The sequence below is a fragment of the Ictidomys tridecemlineatus genome, chromosome 2 (genome assembly GCF_052094955.1).
Source record: "Ictidomys tridecemlineatus isolate mIctTri1 chromosome 2, mIctTri1.hap1, whole genome shotgun sequence".
In the NCBI taxonomy this organism is placed as follows: domain Eukaryota; kingdom Metazoa; phylum Chordata; class Mammalia; order Rodentia; family Sciuridae; genus Ictidomys; species Ictidomys tridecemlineatus.
This window is the reverse complement of record NC_135478.1, coordinates 136,802,733-136,827,271: the sequence shown is the minus strand read 5'-3', so window position 1 is coordinate 136,827,271 and position 24,539 is coordinate 136,802,733. Positions and strand designations below refer to the sequence as shown.

Sequence of the window (24,539 nt, the reverse complement as noted above, 5' to 3'; positions counted from 1 at the left end):
AAAACATTCTGGGATGTTGGATTCCCCACCATTCTGCTGTTAGAGCCACTTTCTTATATACCCTAACAAACAGATATTACTCGGTTGCGTGTTGACGTATTGATCCTATTTTTAAAAACATCTCCACAGATCCTCAAACCGCAGCGGGTGAGGTGGATGGGGTTAATCTGGAAGAGATTCGAGAATTTGCCAAAGCTTTTAAAATCCGGCGCCTGTCCCTTGGCCTGACCCAGACTCAGGTGGGACAAGCTCTCAGTGCTACAGAGGGCCCCGCGTACAGCCAGTCGGCCATCTGCAGGTAACCCGCGCCGCATGTTGTCACCTGTCCTGGCCGGCCTGGGCCCCTTGCCCTTGCGGCTCAGCTTTTCATCTCCGGGTGGGCAAAGCTGGAGGGGCAGAGTGTGGGAACAAAGTTTGGGGTAGTTATATGTTGGGATTGGTGCTGTTGATGCAAATAAGTATGCTAAAGCAGATTGGAGGGGTTCTGGCTTAATAACTCCTGTCAACTCACAAAGAACTTCCAAGGCGGTCTCATTGAAAATATACTACCCCAGCCCAGGAGCCTTCCTTCTGGGCCCTTGCTCCAGTGCATGAGAGCCACTGACTCCTGTCTGCGCAGAGTATCCTGAGCAAATGTTGTAAAGCTGCCACAACTTCTGTCTAGAGGTGGTTATCAGGATTTTCCAAGAAAATATACATCTTTTAAAAATATATTTTTTAACCATCTTGTGACCTTGAAGGAATTTGTTTACTTGCCTTCCTAGACATATCTTTTAAAGCACATTTAAAAAAAAAAAAAAAAGAAGAAGAAGCAGCAGCTGCTTTAAATGGCTCAGAAAAGGGTAGTAAGAATCTGGCCTGATGGTGCCCATCCCCCACCAAAAATAAATAAATAAATAAATGGCAGAATCCAGCCTTGGTTGTGTTCAAGTTGATCTGGGTTAAGTCGTCAGAAGCAGACCCCATGCATGCATGTGTGTGTTGCACTAATCCCATGTTTATGCATGAGGTAACAAAGGCACTTCGGTAAGAGCTTTTTCCTCTTGGGCAATGCCTTATGAGTCCTCCTCCATCAGGAAAAGCCAAGAAACCAACTCTAAACTCATTTAAGTGGATTTTGTTCTTGGTGATCCATGAAATGCTGTCTTTTTATCTGCTCTTTATACTTTTAATGTATTCCCCAAAGGACGGAAGTGTACTTTTCCTGCAGTTTAAGACTAAGGTTATAAATAACATCAGTATGGGGTAGTAGCTTGCAGCTCACATTTTGCTCAATGATTTTCCATAAAACCCATTGATTGTTGTTAAATACAAAAAGCACCATAGGATCCTCTCACTTCTATGGTCTCCCCTACTGTTTTTTCTTATAAGATACCTCCCTGTAGAAAATAACCTTTATTCAGTCTATACAAGGATACTACTGCTGGGAAATTTGTTTCAAGGCTTGTATATGTTATTCCAAACAACATGTACAGAAGCATCAACACTAACAAGCAGCATCAATGATATGAATACTGTTGCTCCCTGTTGGGAAACATTAATTTTGTTTCATCTTGACAGCCTTATGATAAAGGCAGCCACAGGTTTTCAAGTTGTTGCCAATTTGCTATTGTTGCTAAATTCTTCTTTGGCTTATTTTTAGCCCTAAAATGTGATTTCCTTTTATTGATTAAAGTGCTGTCTAATGTTTGAACTCACACACCTAGTGTTTCCTGGGCATTCCCAATCAAATATGCTGATTTCTAAAGTCTTCCAAGAGCAGAGCACACACACATACACTCACACTCACACACACACACACACACAAAAAAAAAAAAAAAAACTGGAATGCAGAAACCTTCGCAATTTTTAGTATTGTACAGGGCAGGTCAGATACCTTTCTCCAGCTTCAGCCTCCTGTTTCTCAGTGAGGTCATTTTAGGAGCTACCAAGAACAAATAAAGAAAAGTCTTGAAAAAAATCAAGATCTTACACTGGAACAATTTCAGTGAATTCAAAGGGTGGAAGGGATGTGCACCAGAGCCTGCACATTCAGGCAACATTTCTGCCTAATTAGCTGCAGTGACTCCCAGGTGCTACCTCTAGTCCCTCCTTATCAGAAGCACAGAAAATAAGATGCCTCCAATACACTGAACATTCCTGTCACAAGCTCCATCCCCCTGGTGCCATGATGCAGTAAAGCTTATTGTAATGCTATCAAGAGTTCAAGCTTTGGGCTTTTATGGTTAACTGGTAAATAAGGCCAAAATGAAGTATATGGCTGATTATCAACAATGGGAGCTGTTTGTCACCAGTGACAAGCTCATTACACGATGCTAAATACTTAGTTCACTTTGTATTGAAAACAAATATACTTCTTCCCTCCTTGACCTGTACAGGGAAGTTTGATTTTTTCAAAAATAAATACGTTCTTGAATTTTTCAGGGAAGGGAATGCCATGGAAATTGCATTAAAATTTGATACTATTTGTGCTGCTGTCATAATGTAAGAGATCTAAAAATATATTGCCAAAAATGAGATTATGGCACATAAGGGAAGCCTATCCTTTATTGTCATTTTGCAAGCATCCTCATAAAACATGTTGTGACTAAGGCAGGTTCATTTCAGCTCTATGAGAACAGACTGTTATAATAAGGTGCACTCTGCAGTCAGACTGTTGTATCTCAACAGCATAGAACACTTTAAAAGACAGGGGAATTCTATGTACCCTAAGTTGTTAATACTGCAGGGTTGTGAATTTGGATTTAGAATCAACAAACAAATGAATAAGAAGAACTGGTACTTTTTTGTTTTTCATTGAGAGTGAGTATGGATTTGGTACCAGGATGACCTCTTAAAACACTCTATATAATTTTGTTCAGGATGCTTCATATTTTTTAAAGTCAATGTAGCAAAGAATTGCTGATGGCAATTGACATATAGAAGACCTCATTTACAGAAAATGATATCATTCAAGTACAGTTTGCAGATATCGCACATTAAACACAGCTTGATACCCTGGTGCAAAAGAACACCATTACGCTGGACAGTGATTGGAAGGCATGAGGTGGCCTTAGCACATCCAGGATGGGGTATTCCATAGTAATTACAATGTGTCCAGCTGTTTGAGCCAGAACTGTAAAGTAGCAACTGGGCTATATTTTACCTGGAAAGGGGGCATGTTGTTAACTTACATATGGTGAAAATTGTTACCAAAGAGTGGGGGGGGGGGGGCAGGGGCAAGAGAGAAGTTAAAATGAGACACAAAAGAACAATAAAAAAAAATAGAGCCATAAAAAAGAACTTACCCCAGTTGTCATAACTATGCTAATAGCTATAATATTTTCATAACCCAGATAACTGGGAAGAATTTAAAGAAAACCAAATGTAAATCATAATCATTTTAAATGAAAGACATGACAACTGTTTTTCTGGATGTCACTTCGTAGGATTAATTTTTGCCTGAGATTGGGGAAGACAAGCTGGTGCAACTGAAACAGAAGCTTAGATCTCAGAGTCTAGAGGGAAGCCTGGGAGTTGTTTGTGTTCCCCTTGTGCTGGCGCGGGTGTCCTGCGGTCTCTGCTTCTCCCTGGCCCTAGTCTGTGTGCGCGGCGTGTGGTTTGCATGCACTGGCATGGAGCACGCTGGGAGGGTGGGCGCTGGCTTGGGTGGGGCTGGCTACCTTGCTGCTGGCTGTTAATCTGGAGTGAATTCGCCCTGCCAGGCAGTCAGGCAGGCAGGCAGGAAGCCCACCCTGGCAGAGGACTCAGTGTAAGACTGTTCTTTCTCAATTCTCCCCCCAGACACACCATCCTGAGAAGCCACTTTTTCCTACCACAGGAAGCCCAAGAGAACACTATAGCTAGCAGTCTGACAGCCAAACTGAACCCTGGCCTTTTGTATCCTGCCAGGTTTGAAAAGCTGGACATCACCCCTAAAAGTGCCCAGAAGATCAAGCCGGTGCTTGAGCGGTGGATGGCTGAGGCTGAGGCCCGCCATCGAGCAGGTATGCAGAACCTGACCGAGTTTATCGGGAGTGAACCGTCCAAAAAGCGCAAGCGGCGCACCTCCTTCACACCCCAGGCCCTTGAGATCCTCAATGCCCACTTTGAGAAGAACACACACCCCTCTGGGCAGGAAATGACCGAAATTGCTGAGAAGCTGAACTATGACCGAGAAGTAGTTAGAGTTTGGTTCTGCAATAAGAGGCAAGCCCTGAAGAATACAATTAAACGCTTAAAACAGCACGAGCCCACCACAGCAGTCCCTCTGGAACCCCTAACAGACTCTCTGGGAGAAAACTCCTAAAGAGACGTCCACCCATAATCAGAGGCAAAAATCCACAGAAACGAAACCCCACCTTTGGGACTCCACCAAAAAAAAGAAAGAAAAGAAAAAGAAAAAAAAAAGAAAAGAAAAGGAAAAAAAAAGATAAGAAAGGAAAAAGATGAAGATGAAAGAAAATCAAAATTAAATTTAACAGCACCCCAGTCACCATCACCATTGTATGTAAAAGACTAAGAAAACTACCAAGTGGACAGAATGGTTTCTATGTGTCCATTGGTTTTCCAAAAAAGAAAAAAAAAAAAGAAAATTTTTTGAAAATTTTTAAACAAAGAATACACCACACGGAAGGTGTGTGTGGTAGGATAGTTCCCATCCCCCACCTGTCTCCCCCCCCCCCCAAGCCAGTTTTTTAAAACAAACCAAATAACCACATACTTTTTGCTGTGTATTATGAAAATGTGAACACGTTTTAAGGAAAAAAAGAAAAACAAAACTAAACCAAAAAAAAAAAAAAAAACAACAAAAACTTGTATCTGTTCAAAGCGAATACAAGCCTGCCACCTGGAGGAGGGCTACATCCTTTCAGGTACCAAGTGCTGATTCACTATGAAACCTATTAACCAAAGTCAGAAACAAGGCATTGCAAACGCGCGATCGTTGTCTACTCTTCTCTGCGTGTAAAGTTGTGTTAACGGATTTTTACATTTGTACTAACAGAAAAGTAGGAAGCCTGATTTCTCCCATCTTTCCCATTTATTGTCTCCACCAACGGGGTGGGTACCATTGTTGAAGCCATTCTGTGAGGCTCACTATCGGTTTGTTTTTCGGGAGGGGAGGTAGGGACTTTTTTTTTTCTGGGTGTTTTTATGTTCCTTTGTTTGTTTGTTTAAGGGGGGCATCCTGGATCGTGTGCCAAAGCATTTGTTGCTTTCTTCTCACTATGACTTGTGGGTTTGAGAAAAGAAAATGGAGCTCGCATTTCCCTTTCTTCCTCCATTTCTCCATCTCCAAGGTCTCTGGGGGTCTGCTGGAAGGCCCCAGAAGTGGGGAAGAACCGTGTCTTTTCCACTGAGATCCTACTGAAATGTAGGAGAGACTCCAGAATAACTAGGGCTTTGCTCGATGAACTGTCAACACTGGCATAAGCTGTAATTGTGCTCACTGTCCACACCAGAGCTTGGGATTTTTCTCAGTCTGTTGGCCACGTATATGGAGAGCTGACCAAAACTAATTTTGTAATATAAACATAAGCTGCACATTTGGTTCAATACTTACATCTATGTTATGCTTCTGTGCAAAGCAATTTCTCTCAGAAGTCTGATAGCCAAAGAAATGTCTCAAGGTTTCAGTCAAAGTACACACAGGCATGAACACACCCCTATGCACCCACACAAAGAAACAGGCCACAAAGAAAGTGATAGCGACCAAATCTTTGTTAAGGGCCATCGGGTATCTGGTTAATCTCATCTTCTCTGCTATCTCTTTCATCAAGTCTGTGATGGCAGACTTGTGGGGGGAAGCGACTGTTCTTTGGATAGATAAACAGAGCAGAAAAGTAACAGGTGAATTTGAACAATTGGATTGGGGGCTGACTCTTGAGGAGGAAGGAAGTTTTAAGTGTCTCCATCAAAAGAAAAATATAGAGAAGTAGCTCATATGACACATCAGAATAGCTTTCACTATTAGAACTAGAGGATTAGTTCATTTTTAAAAATAACTTGCTCAAGAGATTCTGAGGGCCATGATACCCTAAGAAGCCCAAAGAATGTGCTGAGAAGTGAGGAGGGCTATGCAGCTGAACACTTGGAACCTGCAACTAATATTTGCGCCAAGGTGTATGTAGGTGTTCTGTCAAAGAAGCACACAAAAGAGAACTGTGAATTTGCCTGCAGTCAAAATGTAAATATTTATGAGTGACTCATTAATAATCATGTTCATGTACTATCTAGAGGTAAATTGTGGGAGGGAAAAAGAGAAACCCCACCTCAAATTGACCAATGAATTAGAAACACCATCTCCTTCCTCAAATGCACTCCCTTCCCCTAGGGGTTTCTAGTTTCTTCCGTGGGCTCCTTTATTGTCATGTAACTGGGACAGTATAATTGTCCCCCTCAGATGATTCATGCAGCAGTCAGAAAACTACCAACAAAGAGAAAAAAATCCTGAAATTGGAACTAGTTGCTAGTAAAGGTGTTTCCATTTCACCAGTCTGATGCTAATTGGACCACAACTAGCCTGTTCCATGCCAACAACATCATGGTACCCATTTCACCACCTCAAAAACTGCACAAATACCAACAACACAGAAACCCAAAACTTTATTGATTAAAACAGATTTTGTATTCTCCTAGGACCTGTTCCAAATTCCATCAAGAAAAGCTCCCCAAGAAGAGAAGTTAACAAGATAACATATGACGGATGTTAAATGTTTAAAAATATGCCGGCAGCAGTTACATAAGGCCTGCTCAGTTCTGAGATCTATAATTGGGAGGGTATAACTAGGACAGTGAAAATATAAAATAACAGTGATCATCCGGAGTAGAACAAAGAAGAAATACATTCATCCCACAGTCGTAAAACCATTCATGTGCAGTGATTTTTTTTATAGTTTTATAATTTTGTATTGTTTTATAAATTATTTATAAGGTGTTGTAATGCTTCTTATATTAATTTTTTACAGATAAATTTTTTGCTACAAGGCATAAAAAAAGGTGCCTGAACAGATTCTTAGAAATATAAATTATACTGTGTAACTCATAAGTCTTCGGGACCATACTTATTGTTTAATTTTATTATGACATTTCTTATTTCCACTTGTAAACAACTTCATACACCAATAACATTTAAATGTCTTTTATGTTTCCATGAACTGAAGGTTAAGGTTGTCACCAACAAAAAAAAATAAAAGCCACTTTGGGCATATGTGATTGTACTTCAAGCTTCAATATTTTTCTCACATATGTTTAAATTATTGTCATCTTCATTTTCTTCATTATTTGATGAAAAAAATGACAATGGATACTATATTTTATACTTGTTTGTGGGGTTTTTTTTCTCTTTCACCCAAAAAAAAATTTTTTTTTTGAACAGCTGAAGTTTCACTTGTATTTACAAGGTTTTGGTTTCTTTGTGTTATAATCACACAGTACACACACAACACACACAACACAACACAAAAGAGAGAACAAAAAAAAGCAAAAGGAGCTAGGAAAAAAAACAAAACAAAACAAAACAAGTAGAGGCATATCAAAGAACTCAAGCTATAACCAAAAAGAAATCGTAAATTGCCTTTGCTCGTCTTCTCTACGCTGGACCAAAGTTCAATATTTGTAGGTATATGCACATTGTATAGATACGGCTAAATGTTGCTGACAATCTCGCAATACTAAACTGTTCCTATTTTAAGAAAAAAAAATACAAACTGTTCATCAATGTTTTACCTCAGCACTCTACTTGTACCCAGTTAATGATCAAGCTTAACAAAAAAATGGAGAAAAAGAAAACTGATTTTCATTTTCATGTTTGACTGTAAAAATCTGTTTGGATAACATTTTGTAATGAGCTTTTTGTCATGTGATTTGCTCGTCTTCAACTTGAAATTATGTGAGGCACATATGTTTATTTGTTATTAAGAAAATGATTTTTTTTCTTTTTTTTTTTTTCTTTTTTTTGTCCTATGTGCTGTGATCTAGACTGGTCACCAGGGTCACTTATGAGGCACCGCAAAGAGATCTGCTTCTCCATGCCTGGAGCAGGCAGCAGGAGGGAGGGCAGGGAAACAGACTGGGTTGTTCTGGGAAAATCATCATGACGAGAACTTGACATGATAGACTTGTGACCAAGAAGCCAAACTGGATATTTAAAAGCTCCTTACTTGCTCTGACATTGAAACCAAAGCTGATTTATCTGCACAGGTTGCTTAATGTTTAAAAAAAAAAAAAACTGTACTTAATCTAGAGCAATATCTGTATGGTCGGTAAAGCTGCACTTTGTGTATTTCTTAACAGCTTCAGATCTGTCACTTTTAATTTGTACCATAAAAAATAAAGAATTGTTTGACATGAGCTTCTAGGCTAAATGTGTCTTGCAGTCAAATATGTCACTTAAATTATAAGAATTTACATAAGCATACATTACAACCCCAAGTGTTAAGAAAAGGAAGGGGTTCGAGGCAGATTGGTTAATATCATGATTATTTTATTTCTGCAAAATAAATGCCACATTCATCAAGATTCCTTTGGTTGCAAGTTATAAAAATTCAACTCAAACTCATATAAATGACAAGATACTGTGTTGTTGGACTTAATGGGAAGTCCTCTTGTGGATATCAGCACAGCTGGATACAAAGACTTAAAGAATATCATCAGCCTGTCCCTCTTGGCTTCCTTCTCAGAAAGATTCTCTACCCATCGACCCCAGGGCTTTGAGTCATGCCTTTTGAGTCTGTCTCTAGACTAAGCAGCAATGCTGGGGGACAGTGCACTAAAGTCAGCCTCAATCCTGTCTGTGGTGGGGCTGGGTCTCATGATGACCATACTACAGGACCAAAAGGATTGACAGAGAAGTCACCATAAGAATCAGAAGACAGAAGATGAGACATGATAGTGGGCAGATAAAAAACAGTGCCACCACAGTCTGTTGCTAACACCCAGCTGAGTGCCTGGTATGGCAGAGTTCTGCAGCTTTTAAGTGATCTCTGTAATTGCATATTCTGGAAAATTCTGGCATTTAGAATATGCTCCTGTTTGAAGTTTAATGTGGGTAGGAGAAGTGAGTTAATGTTGTTATATAATTTACTAATTCAAAACATCTTGCTAAAAATAACAGTAAAAAACCTAACATTTAGAATCACAATCTCTATACTTTTAGTGATCTTTAGTAGACATTTCCTATGCTACATGGGGATCTATATATCAACTTCATGTTATGATTAATAAGATGTGCTTTGGGGCAATAAACAGAACCCAAAATCTGACTGTCCATGCATTATAGATGGGCAAAGTGGGCAGGAAGCTCCAAGATGACTTTAATAGGAGCAAAACATATTGATGCTTCTGCCTTCATGGGTGGGGAAAAGACTAGAGAAAGTCATTTTTGAGCATTCTTTCTATATAAAATATTCTGGGCAAAGGTCCTACATGTGATTACACCCATTATGTATACGTAAGACTAACATGTCTTCTTTAAAAAGACAGTGGTCATTTAAATTTAATCCTTCCATATTCCACGAATATCTGCTAAGTACTTTCTATGTACCAGAAAATTCTATGTGTTCAAGACTCAGAAATAATTAGAATTTTTGCCTTCAAGAAACTTATCCTCATCGTACAAAAAACAATTTTTCTCAAAAATTAAAAACATCCCATGTTTCTTAAACTTTAATACTTCACAAAAATAAATTTCAAAATTAAAATAATGAAAAACTGTCCTGAGGCTGACTCCAGAAACAGAAAATGAATGTGTAGAAATAGCACAGGCTTAGAAAAAAACCACCAGAATCTCTTTCAAATGATATAAAATACTGTTCTGATAATAATCTAATAAACCAACTGTATACCCACAGTATATTTAGGGGCATATGTAACAAGACAATGGTTGAGTTTGATCAAAAGTCTTTAGTTGGAAAGAGTCCAGAAGCTATGTGTCACCACATATAGATAAAACTTGTCACTAACAAACAGGAATCAGTCTGGCTCCTTGTTGTTCTGCCCTCTGAAAGGAGCATCCATTTGGCTTATCTTCTACACACTGAGGAAGGCCATGATCAAGGGAAAATGATGACACCTAGATTTTTAGTATATTGGATGAAAATCTTTCTAAAACAGAAGAAATATTTCCATGTTTTCTTAAAGAAGATCATGAATATAATTTTACCCTCATTTTTATTTGTTCTAATTAGTTATATATCACAGTAGAATGCATATGACACATCATACATAAGTGGAGTATAACTTCTCACTCTTCTGGTTGTACATGATGTAGGATCACACAGGTCATGTAGTTATATATGCACATAGGGTCATAATATCCAATTCATTTCCTTATCTTTCCTACCCCCAAACTCCCTCCCCTCCCTTCACTCCCCTCTGCCTAATCCAAACTACCTCTATTCTTTCCTAGCCATCCACCTTATTATGAATTAGCATCTGCATATTACAGAAAACATTTGGCCTTTGGTTTGGGGGGATTGGCTTATTTCACTTAGCATGATATTTTCCAGCTCCATCATTTACCATCAAATGTCATGATTTCATTCTTCATTAAGCTGAGTAATATTCCATTGCGTATAGTACCACATTTTCTTTATCCATTCTGTCTGTGGTGGGGCTGGGTCTCATGATGACCATACTACAGGACCAAAAGGATTGAAGGGCACCTAGGTTGGTTCCATAATTGAGCTACTGTGAATTGAGCTGCTATAAACATCAATGTGGCTGTGTCACTGTAGTATGCTGATTTTAAGTCCTTTGGGCATAAACCAAGGAGTGGGATAGCTGGGTCAAATGGTGATTCAATTCCAAGTTTTCTGAGGAAACTCCATACTGCTTTGCAAAGCGGTTGCATCAAATTGCAGTCCCACCAGCGATGGGACTAAATGAGCCTAAATTTTTCCCCACATCCTCGCCAACATTTATTGTTGCTTGTATTCCTGATATAATTGCCATTCTGGTAAATGGGATGGATTTAAACTAAAAAGCTTCTTCTCAGCAAAGAAAACAATCAGTAATATGAAGAGAGAGCCTACAGAATGGGAGAAAATCTTTACCATATGCACCTCAGATAAGCATTAATTTCTAGGATGTATAAAGAGCTCAAATAACTTAACACTAAAAAAAAACCAGATAACCCAATCAATAAATGGGCTAAGGAACTGAAAAAAAAAAAACACTTCAAAAAGAAGAAATGCAACTGATCAACAAATATATGAAAAAACGTTCAACATCTCTAGCAATTTGCCCTCTTTCAAGAGGCCTATCTCCTTCTGTTTGCTTTATCCTTGTTAACAAATAGATATTAGCCATCCAAAAAAGAAGTCCAAGAGTCATGCCAAGCCTTGTATATCCATATGTACACACACCACATGCACATATGCACATCACACACACACACACACACACACACACATACACACACAAACACACACACACACACATGTGCATGCACCAAGTCACCCAAAATCCTAGAATTCTGCCTCCTGAATTCCTTTGGAATCTGTCTCCTTGTCTCTATCCCCCACTGCTAATACTTAGTGCAGCTGCCTTTCGCCCAGATTGCTATAGTACGTTCTTCCTGGTCTCCTCACCTGTCATATATTTGCCACCAGAGAAGTCATTCTAAAAAGCCAGTATGAATGTTATTTCTCTTTTGTTGAAAATCTTTCCAATGCTTACCATTGCCTTCAGGGTAAAGGAAGGAGCCCAGCACAGCCCACAGTGCCCTTCATGACCTAATCCATGCTTTTCTTCAGTTTGATCTCTCATCAGTTCTCGGTTTATACAGTTGTGTCCTAACCCCACCAAACTTACTAAAATTTCTTCAATGGTGCTCTGCCTAGAATATCCACTGACAGTATAGAGGATTGATGTCTGAATGACCTATGAACCTGACTTGCCAATAACTGCAATGTATTTGGTAATATATTTTTTAACTAGCTTCATTTGTATGTGGCACATCTTCATTATCTAATACGAGCAATAGTAATCTCCTATTTGTATAATTTTCTAAGCAAACTCGAATACAATATTTTATCTGCTCCTTACATAAGCCAGTGGAAGTGTGACAATTCTTATTTTATAGATGAGAACTAAGAATCATAAAAGTTAAAAAGTCTTGACCAAGATCCAAGAGTTCATAAGTAGAGCTGGCACTTGAATACATTAGAAGTTAGAGCACTTAGTACTGCAAGTATAGAGTGAATGAATGGCAGAGAAATGGTTTCTGATACCACCATGTCTTTGAATAACCAGTGAAAAGTTCAAACTCCAATATACAGTAGCAATCTAGGAAAAGCTTACTGTTATGGATGATAAATTCCAATTCTCTAATTACCAAGTCCATTATGACTTAAGTGAATTTTACCCAAATTATTAGTGTTTGGCAGGAATAGTAAAAGATACATAAAAGAAAATTAGGGATTACTAATTATGTGGTTTCATTTCATTATCACTGCAATTTAGGGCCTAAGAATACAAAGAGTTCCAATCATTCTGAAGGCAAAAGAATTTAAAACCAATTGAAAAGTGGGAGACAGTCAGTGAATACTAGATGTAATTTGATGAATCCTGCTTGCCAGTGAGTAACATGCAATAAGTGGAAATGGGAAGCTGGCCTGGAACCTCGTCCACTCAGAACCTTCCCTGATATTCTCGTGCCACTTTTAAGAACTGTAGTTGTTCTGCTGATGGTGAAGAACTTGTAGCTTTACCAGATCTGCTGAGATGGTCATTTGGGAACAAATCATACTCTTCCCACTGCCTTATCTGTTCTACAAGGGTGGGAACTGTGTCAAAGTATCTGTATACATTCATGGGCTCTGTTCTTAAATTACTGGGACATCATCTTTGAAAGAGGGGATGTTTCCAGGGGGGGTCCCATTTGTGCATACACAATGGTTAGAGAGCTAGTATAACTAAACAGATCCAGAGCTACAGTAGTTCCAAAACCTGAACCTCAAAGAGGAGAAAAACCACGTGCAATGACAGTTGTTATGAAAGCCATCTGATTAAGATGCTGGCTAGATAAACTGAGGAAAGAGACCATGGATACTGTTCTCATTTCTAAACTTTGCACTATTAGCCGAGATCTGTCGTCCACCTAGACATGCTACTAATATATGTTCTCAGAGGGGAAGATTCACTGAGACTTGCTTACATTTAGACTTACTAAACTCCTTAATGAATGCATCATTGAAATGGATCACTGGGCCTCAGCAAGTTCATGTTGGATCTTTGGATCTGGTAACTCCTTGGGCCACATCTATGCTGTCAGTTGAAGGAAAACATATCCATTGAGGAATATTTTTACTTGTTTTTCCTGCTAGGTTTATTGTTGTTGATAGCTTTGATTATACAAGTAATCTTTGCTCATTGTAGGAAAATTATAGCATACAAAGAAACAAAGATATTTTCATTGTAAGCATATTATACTTACGTTATATTCAGTTGGTTTTCTTTATATTTGTCTATTTTAATATTTATGGGTTGTCTTAAGTGGTTGTGTCAAACTTCAGAGACAGCAGGTAAATCAGGAAATCAAAAATAAAACTCATATATCTTGAAATCCCACCTCTCTGAAAAACCACACGAATATGTGGATTGCCAAAACTCAATAATTATTTCCCCAGAATCCTAACTAGACTAACCATGCAACTGATCTTGGAAAAAAACCCAACAGCCCTTGGTTGTCTTGGGAAAACATAATGCTAGAGACTGCTTCCACACAGGCTTTTCTAACCAATCAAGAGGCACTGGGGAAGAAAAGTAGGTTTCAGTCATGGAAATATGAATATCCTAGTACTGATAGGCTTGTAGGGCTGACATTAGGAACTCTTTCTTGAGATGAGACCCACTGCCTTACATTCAAGAATGGTTTTATTTTCATGTAAATCCAAATCATACTAATGCCTTCAAAGACCACATAATGCACAAACTAAGCTTTATGTATATGTACCTAATGAAGCAATGCCTTAAACCTATCAAGACCATTCTCTGCTCTGTATCTTGATGAAAGACACCCTGATACCCCTATAACAACAACAAAAAATTATTGCTTCTTTCCAGTAACATAAGCTTCACTTGTACTTTATAACGCATTCTTACTGTGCTATTAATGTTCAAATTCCTACTGCAAGTTTTGTGCAACTCCACAGGCTCCTGGGAGATCACAGTGCAACCAGTCTTTACAAAATATATTGTGTTTTTAAGAACTCATATGCATATATTCTTTATTTCTGCTTCTAGAACTGTCAGGCTTCTCAAAGGGAACAAAAAGGAAAAATGAGTATATCTGGAAGCTATAAAGAGCAGAAGAACTGAAGTTTCTCCATTACTCCCCTTTAGAAGAAGCATCCACCTCTGAAAGGGTCTATTTATACTTCTGAAGAGAGCAAAACCCTGGGGGAGACACCAATGACACTTACCCTTTTTTTTTTTTTCTGAGAAACCACATGGTCCCTGCCCCTCCTCTTCTAAGTCCTCTAAGTCCTTTGTTTTCTGCTTCTTTCCTTTAACTTTCCTTTGTCTTTAACATTTTCCAAAATAAGAAGAATAGGAAGCATCACCCACTTATCCAGACAAGAAAATTAGCTGTTTCTTGAAAATACCCCTTAACTTTCTCAGCTTTTCAAGATTGATCTGGATTGAAGGAACTTTTCTCAACATTTCATGTTCTCTCAGCCTATTGTTTCTTCTTTGTTCTCAGATCCAAAACCTGATTCACCTCCAAGGTCCAGATGAAAAGTCTAAATCTCGAAAATATAATAACAATGCAACTGATTATCTGGAGCTGCGGTCAAGATGAGGCCCTATTGCAGGAACTGGTAAAGGTTTTAATGGATCAGAGATGGTAAATGTGTCGCACTCCAAGGGTCACACTCCATGGTTGTGGCACAAAAGCAACAAAAGGCAGAGTGTAAACAAATTGGTGTGGTTGTGGTCTGATAAAACAAGCTACCGGCTGGATCTGATCCACAGACTGTAGTTTGTTGGTCCTTGTTCAATTCTGTTAAGTTGGTTCAGGGCTCCAAAGTTCCCATAAGACTTTAATAGTCTCAGGGAAGTTCATAGGTTCACCTTTCGTCTTCTGGGTGTAATGATGCCCAGAAGTTCCCCCTCTGAACTCCTAAAATTCTCTTACCCCTTTTCTGTGTGTCCTCCACCTGTTTCAAAAAGCTCTGCCTCCACAGTTCATGGTAGCACATGCCTGTAATCCCAATTTCTCAGGAGACTGAGGGAGAAAAATTGCAAATTCAAGGCTGGTCCCGGCAACTAAGCAAAACCCTGTCTCAAAATATAAAAATAAATGCCCTGAGGAAAGTAGCTTAGTGGCAGAGTGCTCCTGAATTTGATCCCCAAGACGGGGGGAGCTTTGTCTCCAAAATCTAGCACCTATAATTCTTCTGGAAGACATCTTAGGCTACTAGAATCACTGTTGTTGCAGAAACGCAGATCTCCAACTGCCTGGGAGTTTATGCTCCTAGTCCCCCTCCCACTGGGGCTAGAAGATGCCTACCCCACCTCTAGTCTGGATACCTCTGAAGCTCGTGCACACTCCAGGTTGATCCAAATTGAGGGCTCATGCTACACCCACTTCCCTGGGAATCTGCCTGAAATTATTCCCTTGTTCATCTTGCTTCTCCATACACTTTTAAATTTTTCCTGGAAGTATTTCCTTAATAAATCACATACAATTACATCCTTATCTCTCTGGGCAAACTGTCCTCAGGCACCATCTTGGAATGTTCCAGAAACTCCTTGCCTCCATGAAGCATTTCCAGACCAGCTTCTCAGATACATCCTAGATTTGCACAAGGCCTAGGAGCCCTGTGGGAAAGACCTCAAACCCACCTTACAATTGAGATTCAAACCTATGCAGAATATCTGAAAGATTGTAGCTCCCCCAGAACCCATATTAGAGGGAGACAGTGGGCAACCTGCATGAAGATAGCCATGATGAGGAAGGGTCCAGCAGAGAGGATCAGCACAGTCCTGAGCAGCTGTGAGAGAGATCCAATGTGTGCCAAGAAGAGAAGAAGCAGGTGGGAACCTTGGCTTTAGGGGCCAAACGCAGGGTCAGGACTAGGAAGAGGCAAGTGGTGAGACCCCAGTGGCACAAAATTCAAGGAGTCACTCAGGGCACTGATATGATCTAAATTTGGCCTCTTAGTGCCTCACATTCTTGCCCTTTTCATGGTCACAAGATGCTGAAAGAGAGCTCCTGCCAGCCAGAGTAGAGTTCAGAAGGTGGGCAGAAGTTTTTAGCTTTGAAATAATGGCAAGAGCACCAGCCCCTGAGAGAGGGCTGCTCACCCCACTGGTGGGGTTTCAGAGCCTCCGGCTTTGTGGCTGGGCTCTGTATGGGAGGCGAGTAGATTCAGCCTCCTGCTTCTCCTGGCACAGGCCTGGCATCTTCCCTGGCCCAGCAGCTCTCTTAGAATTGTGCTCTCTGCCCAGAAAGCTCTATTACTTTACTTCCTTCCAGTTGTTGCCCAAATCAATCTCTTTTTTTTTAATATTTATATTTTAGGTGTAGTTGGACACAATACCTTTATTTATTTATTTTTTATGTGGTACTGAGGATAGAACCCAGGGCCTCGCACTTGCTAGGTGAGCGCTCTACCATTGAGCTACAGCCCCAGCCCCCAAAATCAATCTTTGAAGTAGCCAAAAGGACCACCCAAATTAATATTACTACCTTCACCACCATTTTCCAGCCCTCCCTAAGCCCTTAAAATACTCCAATTTTTGTTTTTCCCATAGTACTTGTAATCATCTCGTATAACTAAATAGTTTAGTTACGTAATTTAATTTACTTAGTATGTTCATTGTTTGTTATCTGTCTCTTCCTACTAGAATGCAACCTCCTCAAAGATAGTGATCCTTATTTGATATTCTTTTTGTAAGTCCCCCAAACAGTGCCTATATATATGGAAAAATGTTTGTTGCCTAAATTAATGAATGAAGTTTGGGGGCATACTGATTAGGATTGCCAGATTTAGCAAATAAAAGCACAGGAGTTTCATTTGAATTTCAAATCAACAAAAAAATGTTTAGTATATCCCTAATATTTCATGGTACATTGTTACACTAAAGAAGAAGAGGAAAAGGAGGGAGGAGGAAGAATAGGGAGAGGAGGAAGAGGAGGGGGAGGAGGAGGAGGAGAAGGAAAAGGAGAAGGAGAAGAAAGAAAAAGAAACTTTTTGTTTGTCCACCTGAAATTCAAATTGAAGTCAGCATCCTGTGTTTTTTCTGACCACCCATACTGGTTATAACCACAAAAATAATAATTACCATTTTGGATTGAACAATTTACAGTATTCCAAGCACCGTGTTATAGGTTTACCCACATTTAGTCTATGCAACACTGCCATGAGATACGATTTAGCTTCTTTTGCAAAAGAGGCAACAGCAGCAGAGAGAGGCTAAATCCCTAGCCCAACACCACACAGCTAGCAAGTGGGAAAAAGAAGATAAAAGACCAAGTCTGTCTGGACTGAAAGATCTAAAAGCAGGTTCTCCTTACCCTAGCTGCCCTCGCATTTGCCTGAGCAACTTCATGGTACCTCTCTATTTATTCCCATCATTACTGTGTCACTCCTAGCACCTGCCACAGTGGTTTTTTACCCTTCCAATCTAATACTCTCAGAACAAAGCATGATAGCCCCAATTGCAAGTAGAAACCACCACAGTACTTCCTTCAGCCACGGATACCTACCACCAAGCCCCAGCCCAGACCTCTAAGAGAAAGCAGGGACCTGCCCAGCTTGAGACAAATTCAGTGTCTGGAATCCAAAGGATGCTGAACCTTTTCAATAAAACTATTGTAAGTCATATCAAATATTTTCTAAGCCAGAAAGAAAGACATGAAAAAGTTGATTCCTTGTCTGTGAGTCAGAGTCCCTCCATCTGAATATCTATTGGTTGAATATCTGTTTAGTTATGCACCAATGCGACACTTTTGATAGGGGCTGCTAAGAACATCACACATAAACTGAAACTTCCCTTAAATATGGTTAATAAATAAAATGCTACTCATTTGACGTTTGTATATACATTGCTCTTCTCGGGAAGTCAAGTTGTAACAGAGATTATAAAACTAGAATGCTAACAAGACTGGGTGATAATATCTATGAGTCAGATGGACCCAGGAAAGCAATATAAGCATAAAGATAAAAAGTAACTGGCACTTGGCCTCAATGACAGGGATGACAGGGAGTGGTAAATTGTGGTGAATGGAGAATGTGTGCTTTATCTAAAGGACATGACTATAGTTCCACCCTGGTCTACTGTCAATGTGTGGGAAGACAGGGCCAGTGTTAGCAGGTCTACTTTTCCAAAAATAGTGAAAGTCTTTATTTTATGTGAATTCTCCTAACTTATAAATATTGGCAACAATTTTTCAAGTTTAAATATACAGAGACCAAAGAAAATCTACCCAACACCATTGTTTTGTTTTGTTTTTTAACCTCTGAGTATTAAAAACTAGACAATTTATAAAGTGTGACATCCAACAACTCACTTTTCATCCTTTAAGTAATTTGTTTATATGTCCATCTGCCCAGCTCTGAGATTTCAGGGGACATATCTTACTCATTGTTGAGCATTCAGGACCTAGATTCAGTATATACTAAACAATCAACAAATATCCACCAAGTTGAAGTGCAATATGACCACCAGCATTGCTCCCCTCATGGCTGTAGTCCTTGGAAACCCTCAAATGAAAACAGATGGGCATGGGCTCCAGATATATGGGGAAATGTATTGACCTCATGATGTATACCAACAGCTCAGGAGTAACTCAAGCAACATCTCAGGTCCAACCCAATATCTTCTTTAATCCTCTTCTTTCCCCCATCTTCTATCATCAATGCCATCAGCTTTGCATAGTGAGGACCTCTATCAAGAAAAGGAAAGGGAGGATTTGGATATTTTATTATTGACCAATAAAAACATTTATTTATTTTTTCTTTTGTAATTGATTTTTTTAAAAAAATAAATGACAGCAGAATGCATTATAAAAATTCTTATTACACATATACAGCACAATTTTTCATATCTCTGGTTGTATATAAAGTATGCTCACACCAATTTGTGTCTTCATACATGTACTTTGTATAATGATGTCCATCACATTCCACCATCCTTGCTAATCCCCTACCCCTCCCTATCCCTCCCACCCCTCTGCCCTATCTAGAATTCATCTATTCCTCCCATGCTCTCCCTCCCTACCCCACTATGGGTCAGCCTCCTTATATCAGAGAAAACATTCAGCATTTCTTTTTTAGGGGATTGGCTAACTTCACTTAGCATTATCTTCTCCAACTCCATCCATTTACCTGAAAATGCCATGATTTTATTCTCTTTTATTGCTGAGTAATATTCCATTGTTTATATATGCCACAATTTTTTTATCCATTCATCCACTGAAAGGCATCTAGGTTGTGAATTATGCTGCTATAAACATTGATGTGGCTGTGTCCCTGTAGTATGCTGTTTTTAACTCCTTTGAGTATAGACCGAGGAGATACATACTAGATCAAATGGTGTTTCCATTCCCAGTTTTCCAAGGAATCTCCATTCTGCTTTCCATGTTGGCTATACCAATTTGCAGCCCCACCAGCAATGTATGAGAGTACCTTTTCCCCCACATCCTCGCCAACACTTACTGTTGTTTGTATTCATAATAGCTGCCATTCTGACTGGAGTGAGATGAAATCTTAGAGTAGTTTTGATTTGCATTTCTGTAATTGCTAGAGATGATAAGCATTTTTTATACATTTGTTGATTAATTGTATATCATCTTCTGAGAAGTGTCTGTTCAGGTCCTTGGCCCATTTATTGATTGGGTTATTTGTTGTTGTTGTTGTTGTTGTTGTTGTTTTTGGTGTTTAGCTTTTTGAGTTCTTTATATATCCTAGAGATTAGTGCTCTATCTTATGTGTGAGGGGTAAAAATTTGCTCCTAAGAAGTAGGCTTTCTATTCACCTCACAGATGGTTTCTTTTGCTGAGAAGAAAGTTTTTAGTTTGAATGCATCCCATTTATTGAGTCTTGGTTTTAATTCTTGCACTATAGGAGTCTTATTAAGGAAGTTGGGGCCTAATCCACCATGATGGAGATTAATTGAGCATTTTATATGATTCCATATTCTCTCCTGTCTTAGCATATCAATTATACTTTCTTTAACTTATTAGTGGTTGCCCTGGAGTTTGCAAAATATATTTATAATTAATACAACTCCCTTTCAAATAATATACTGTTTCACAGGTAGTCAATTATCCTATATTCCCAATTCTTTTCTTAAATACCAATACCATTCTTTTCACTCAGTCATATGTTATGCCAACTAAATACATTGTTGTTGTTGTTATTATTTTGAGCAAACTATTTTCTGTTAGATCAATTAAAATGAGAAAAATAAAATATCATATATTATTTGTATTTTATTTATTTATTCCCTAATATTCTTTCTGAGATCTGAGTTTCTGAACCAGAGTATTTTTCCTTCTTTCTGAAGATGTCTTTTTGTTTGTTTGTTTGTTTCTGTATTAGAGATCCAATGCTGGATCTCACACATTCTAGTTAAGAACTCTACCATGGAGCTACATTCTTGTATCCTTCTAAAAAAATATATTTTACATTTCTTGCAAGATAGACCTCCTGGTGACAAATTCCAAGTTTTGTTAGTCTAAGAAAGTTTATTATTTATTATTCAATCTTGAAGGATAATTTCACTACATAAAGAATTCTAGGTTGGTAGTTTTTCCTTCAGCCTTTTAACTTCTCCATTTCACTCTCTTCTCACTTGGGTCATTTCTGAAAAAAAGTGTGATATAATTCTTAACTTTCCTCCTCTATAGGTAGGGTATTTTTCCTCTCTGGATTCTTTTAGCACTTTCTCTTTGACTTTGATTTTCTGCAGTTTGAATATGATATGTCCTCAGTGTGAAGCATGAATGACAAGACAAGGTATGAATCCAGATTTTGAGCCTCCTGAATCTGTGATTTTGTATCTGTAATAATTTCAGAAGGCTCTCAGCTACTATTACTTCACATATTTCTTCTATTTCTTTTTCTTTCTTTCTGATATTCCAATTACACCTATATTGCACATTTTGTAATTGGCCTATAATTCTTTAATATCCCTTTTCATCTCTTTTCATTCCTTTTTCTCATCACTTTTTCAGTTTGAGAAGTTTCCATTGACTTATTTCATACTCCTTAGTTCCTTCCTCATCCATGACCCAGTCCACTAATGAGCTCGTTAAACAAACTCTTCATTTCTGTTACTAAATATTTTTTATTTCTATTATTTTCTTTTGATATTTTGTTTGTGTTTTCACTTCTGTTTTCATTCACTGTCTCTTTTTGCACGTTGTCCACTTTTTCCTATAGAGCATTATTTAGGTTTGAGCTGATTAAATTATGAGCCATGTAACCTATCAGTCTATCCTAGTATGAATGGATGGACAGGGTAGTAACTGTAGGCAGGTGGGACATGGCTGGAGGAGGCGACATGTCACTCATGGCATGTCCTGGAAGAGTTCACCTTCCCTTCCCTTCCCTTCCCTTCCCTTCCCTTCCCTTCCCTTCCCTTCCCTTCCCTTCCCTTCCCCCTAGTGGGTTACACTCTACAAAAATAGTTTTCCTTGAGAGCAGGCATCATTAAGGAGAACAGAGAGGCCAGGGTTATTTCAAAATGGTCACTTTCCCCTCCCCCAGCATGAGATTTTTCTCCTCTCTTCAGGGTAAGAATCTAATGGGGATTCTGGAGTAAAATTGGAGAAACTATAAGTTCCTCCCTCCCCCAGGACTGAGAGTTTTTAACCCTCATGCTTGTCCCCACTCAGCCTCCAGTAACTCATCTACTACAGTTTACAGTGTTCCTTTTGGTACAGGTTCCAGTCTGCTCTGGTGAGTTGTAATGTCTTCATTTTCCTGTGTCTCCAGTTTTCAGAGCAACAATTTTCCCTGTGAGTTCAATTCTCTGATGGATTTAAGAAGAGTGGTTGATTTTCGATTTGTTCAGCTTTCTCCTTCTTGTGAAGATAAGAGTAATGGCTTCCAAGCTTTTTACATGTCAAACCAGATGTCAATGCACCAATTGTTATTAAAAGTGGGTAAAAGCTTCAGATAACTCTCAGGGTCTATTTTGACATCAACTTATATCAATTCAAATACATGCATTGCCTTGACAACATCCAGTATTCAAATGTTAATTCCCAAATTCAATAAATCCCATGTGATCAATACATATACCTATTTCCAATAAACAGGTGATGTTGTGGTACCACATGAAGTTTGAAGTAAGAAGGCTTCAGTTAAGATCTTAGCTGTATCACATAATAGTATTACCTGAGCAAGTAACCTACCTCTCTGAGTTTAGTTCCCCATCTGTGAAGTAAAGCAATAAATAACACCTATTTTATTTATATATGTATTTATTTATTTTTATATGTATATACATGTATGTGATATAGAGACTTATGAGAGAGAAAGAAGAATGGTGTATGTTATGGCTCAGATCTGGATTGTCTCCAAAGGCTCATGTATTGAAGCCTTGGACTCCAATGTAATGGGTGATATACAATAAGGCTTTGGGGAAGGGATTGGATCATTGGAGTGCTGATCTCATCAGTGGATTAATCCATTGATAGCTGAATGGACTACTAGGAGATGGTGGAAGCTATGGGAGGTGGTGCCAGGTTAAGGGGAATAAGTCCTGGGGGACATGTCTGTGGGGACTGTAACTTTTCCCTAGCCCCTTTGTCACTTCCCTCTCTCTCTGCATCTTGACTACATGAGGTGAACAGCTTCCTCTACCATGACCCCCCGCCATGATGCTTTGCCTCACCATAGGCCCAGAAACAATGGAGCCAGTCAACCATGAGATGAAGCCTCTAAAACCAGGATCCAAAATAAATCTTTCCTCCTTTAAGTTGTTTTTCTCAGGTGTTTTGATCACAGAAAAGCTGACTAACACAATATGTGTATATATTTGGAGGCTAAAACAATAAAATTCATACAAAACTGATGTGCCAATGATAAAATGCCATCCTATGGACATCTAATTATTACATGTAGGGCATTTGTTTCCTTATTTATAGTTCTTTTTATAATATCTTTTAATTTCATAAAGGAAGATACACACAAAAGTATTGAATAATCTTAAGGGATTTAAATACAATTTTTTTTCAAACAAATTTTTAAATTTTGTACAGATTATTAGGGGTAGAGAAAACATAATATAAGGAGAGAAAGTTGATTGAACTCTCTCAAAATTAATTTGGGTTTACCAGGGGAAAATGCACAGGTTTAAGCACAAGTCACATTCTGTCCAAGGATGGCAGTCATGTTACCTCTCAAAACTACCACATTGAGCTTTGGGTAAAAATTAAAACATAGAACACTATCACATGAATTATTGCAAATAAGATCTCTACTTGGGGGAGCATGGGAAGAATAGATGAACTCTAGATAGGGCAGAGGTGTGGGAAGGGAAGGGAGGGGGCATGGGGTTAGAAATGATGGTGGAATATGATGGACATTATTATCCAAATTACATGTATGAAGGCATAAATTGGTGTGAATATACTTTGTATACAACCAGAGATATGAAAAATTATGCTCTATACAATTCTTATGTAATAAGAATTGTAGGGCTGGGGATATAGCTCAGTTGGTAGAGTGCTTGCCTTGCATGCATAAGGCCCTGGGTTGGAGCCCCAACACCAAAAAAAAAAAAAAAAAAAAAGAATTGTAATGCATTCCACTGTCATATATAAAAAAATTAATTTAAAAAAATATCTCTACCTTATGAAGTCAATTAATGTTTTTAATCCAAATGCATAATTTTGTTGGTTTGGCCCACATTCTAGCCTGCCAAGGTGCTTCTCAGTAATGTTTCTGTCATTTAATGAAGACATTTGCTTGTTCTCAAAGTCTAAGGCCAGCTTTTTGAAGATTCTAAGTAAATGCCTTCAGTCTCAAGTTACAGAAATCATCTCTGATTCTCCTAAATAAAAAGATGAGTTTTATTGAAAGGCAATTAGGACCTCTGAGAATGGAATTGCACCTATATGATCAGGCTAGGAAAATGGACAGAACTATCTTGTGGGAGCTTTTTAAGTAAGAATACTTTATTTAAGATAATTTCACCACCACTGGCCCTCACCCCAGAACACTGATGTTGCTTGAATCTTAAATGAACACTAAAAGATTTTTGCATTGTTTGAATTTGCTCAAGGTTAGTATCTTATTAGCCAAGCCTCTTTCATGTTCTTGGAAGTCAGTGTTTTTACCCAATAGTCCTTGTAGCTAAGACTCTTTCATGTTCTTGGAAGTCAGAAAGTAGGGAAAGGAAACTCTTATGGTGGCCTTTTACCTTCAATACTGAGAGGATGGGCCTTATCCACAGTATAATCAAGACTACACATAATGAGGCATGCCTCCAGTACAGAAGCTATAGTGGATACCAGAATTCAAAAAAGAAATCAAATTCTACCTGATGTGGATATATAAGTACATTTTATTACTATAACAAAAGACCTGAGGCAC

General features: G+C 38.6%; 1 protein-coding gene across 5 annotated transcripts in view; it reads left to right on the top strand.

The window, feature by feature from the left end:
• The window catches only part of Pou6f2 (POU class 6 homeobox 2), a 453,088-nt gene extending 448,295 nt beyond the window's left edge, over window positions 1–4,793 (top strand). For 4 of the 5 annotated variants that reach the window (XM_040291851.2, XM_021722292.3, XM_021722290.3 and 1 more), the window contains 2 exons: window positions 130–298; window positions 3,784–4,793. In XM_040291851.2, the coding sequence (XP_040147785.2) occupies window positions 130–298; window positions 3,784–4,288 (674 nt within the window). In that variant the 3' untranslated portion in view covers window positions 4,289–4,793. The remainder of the gene's footprint in view (window positions 1–129; window positions 299–3,783) is intronic. The other variant, XM_021722291.3, reaches the window with a different exon arrangement.
• The last annotated feature ends 19,746 nt before the right edge of the window (window positions 4,794–24,539 follow it).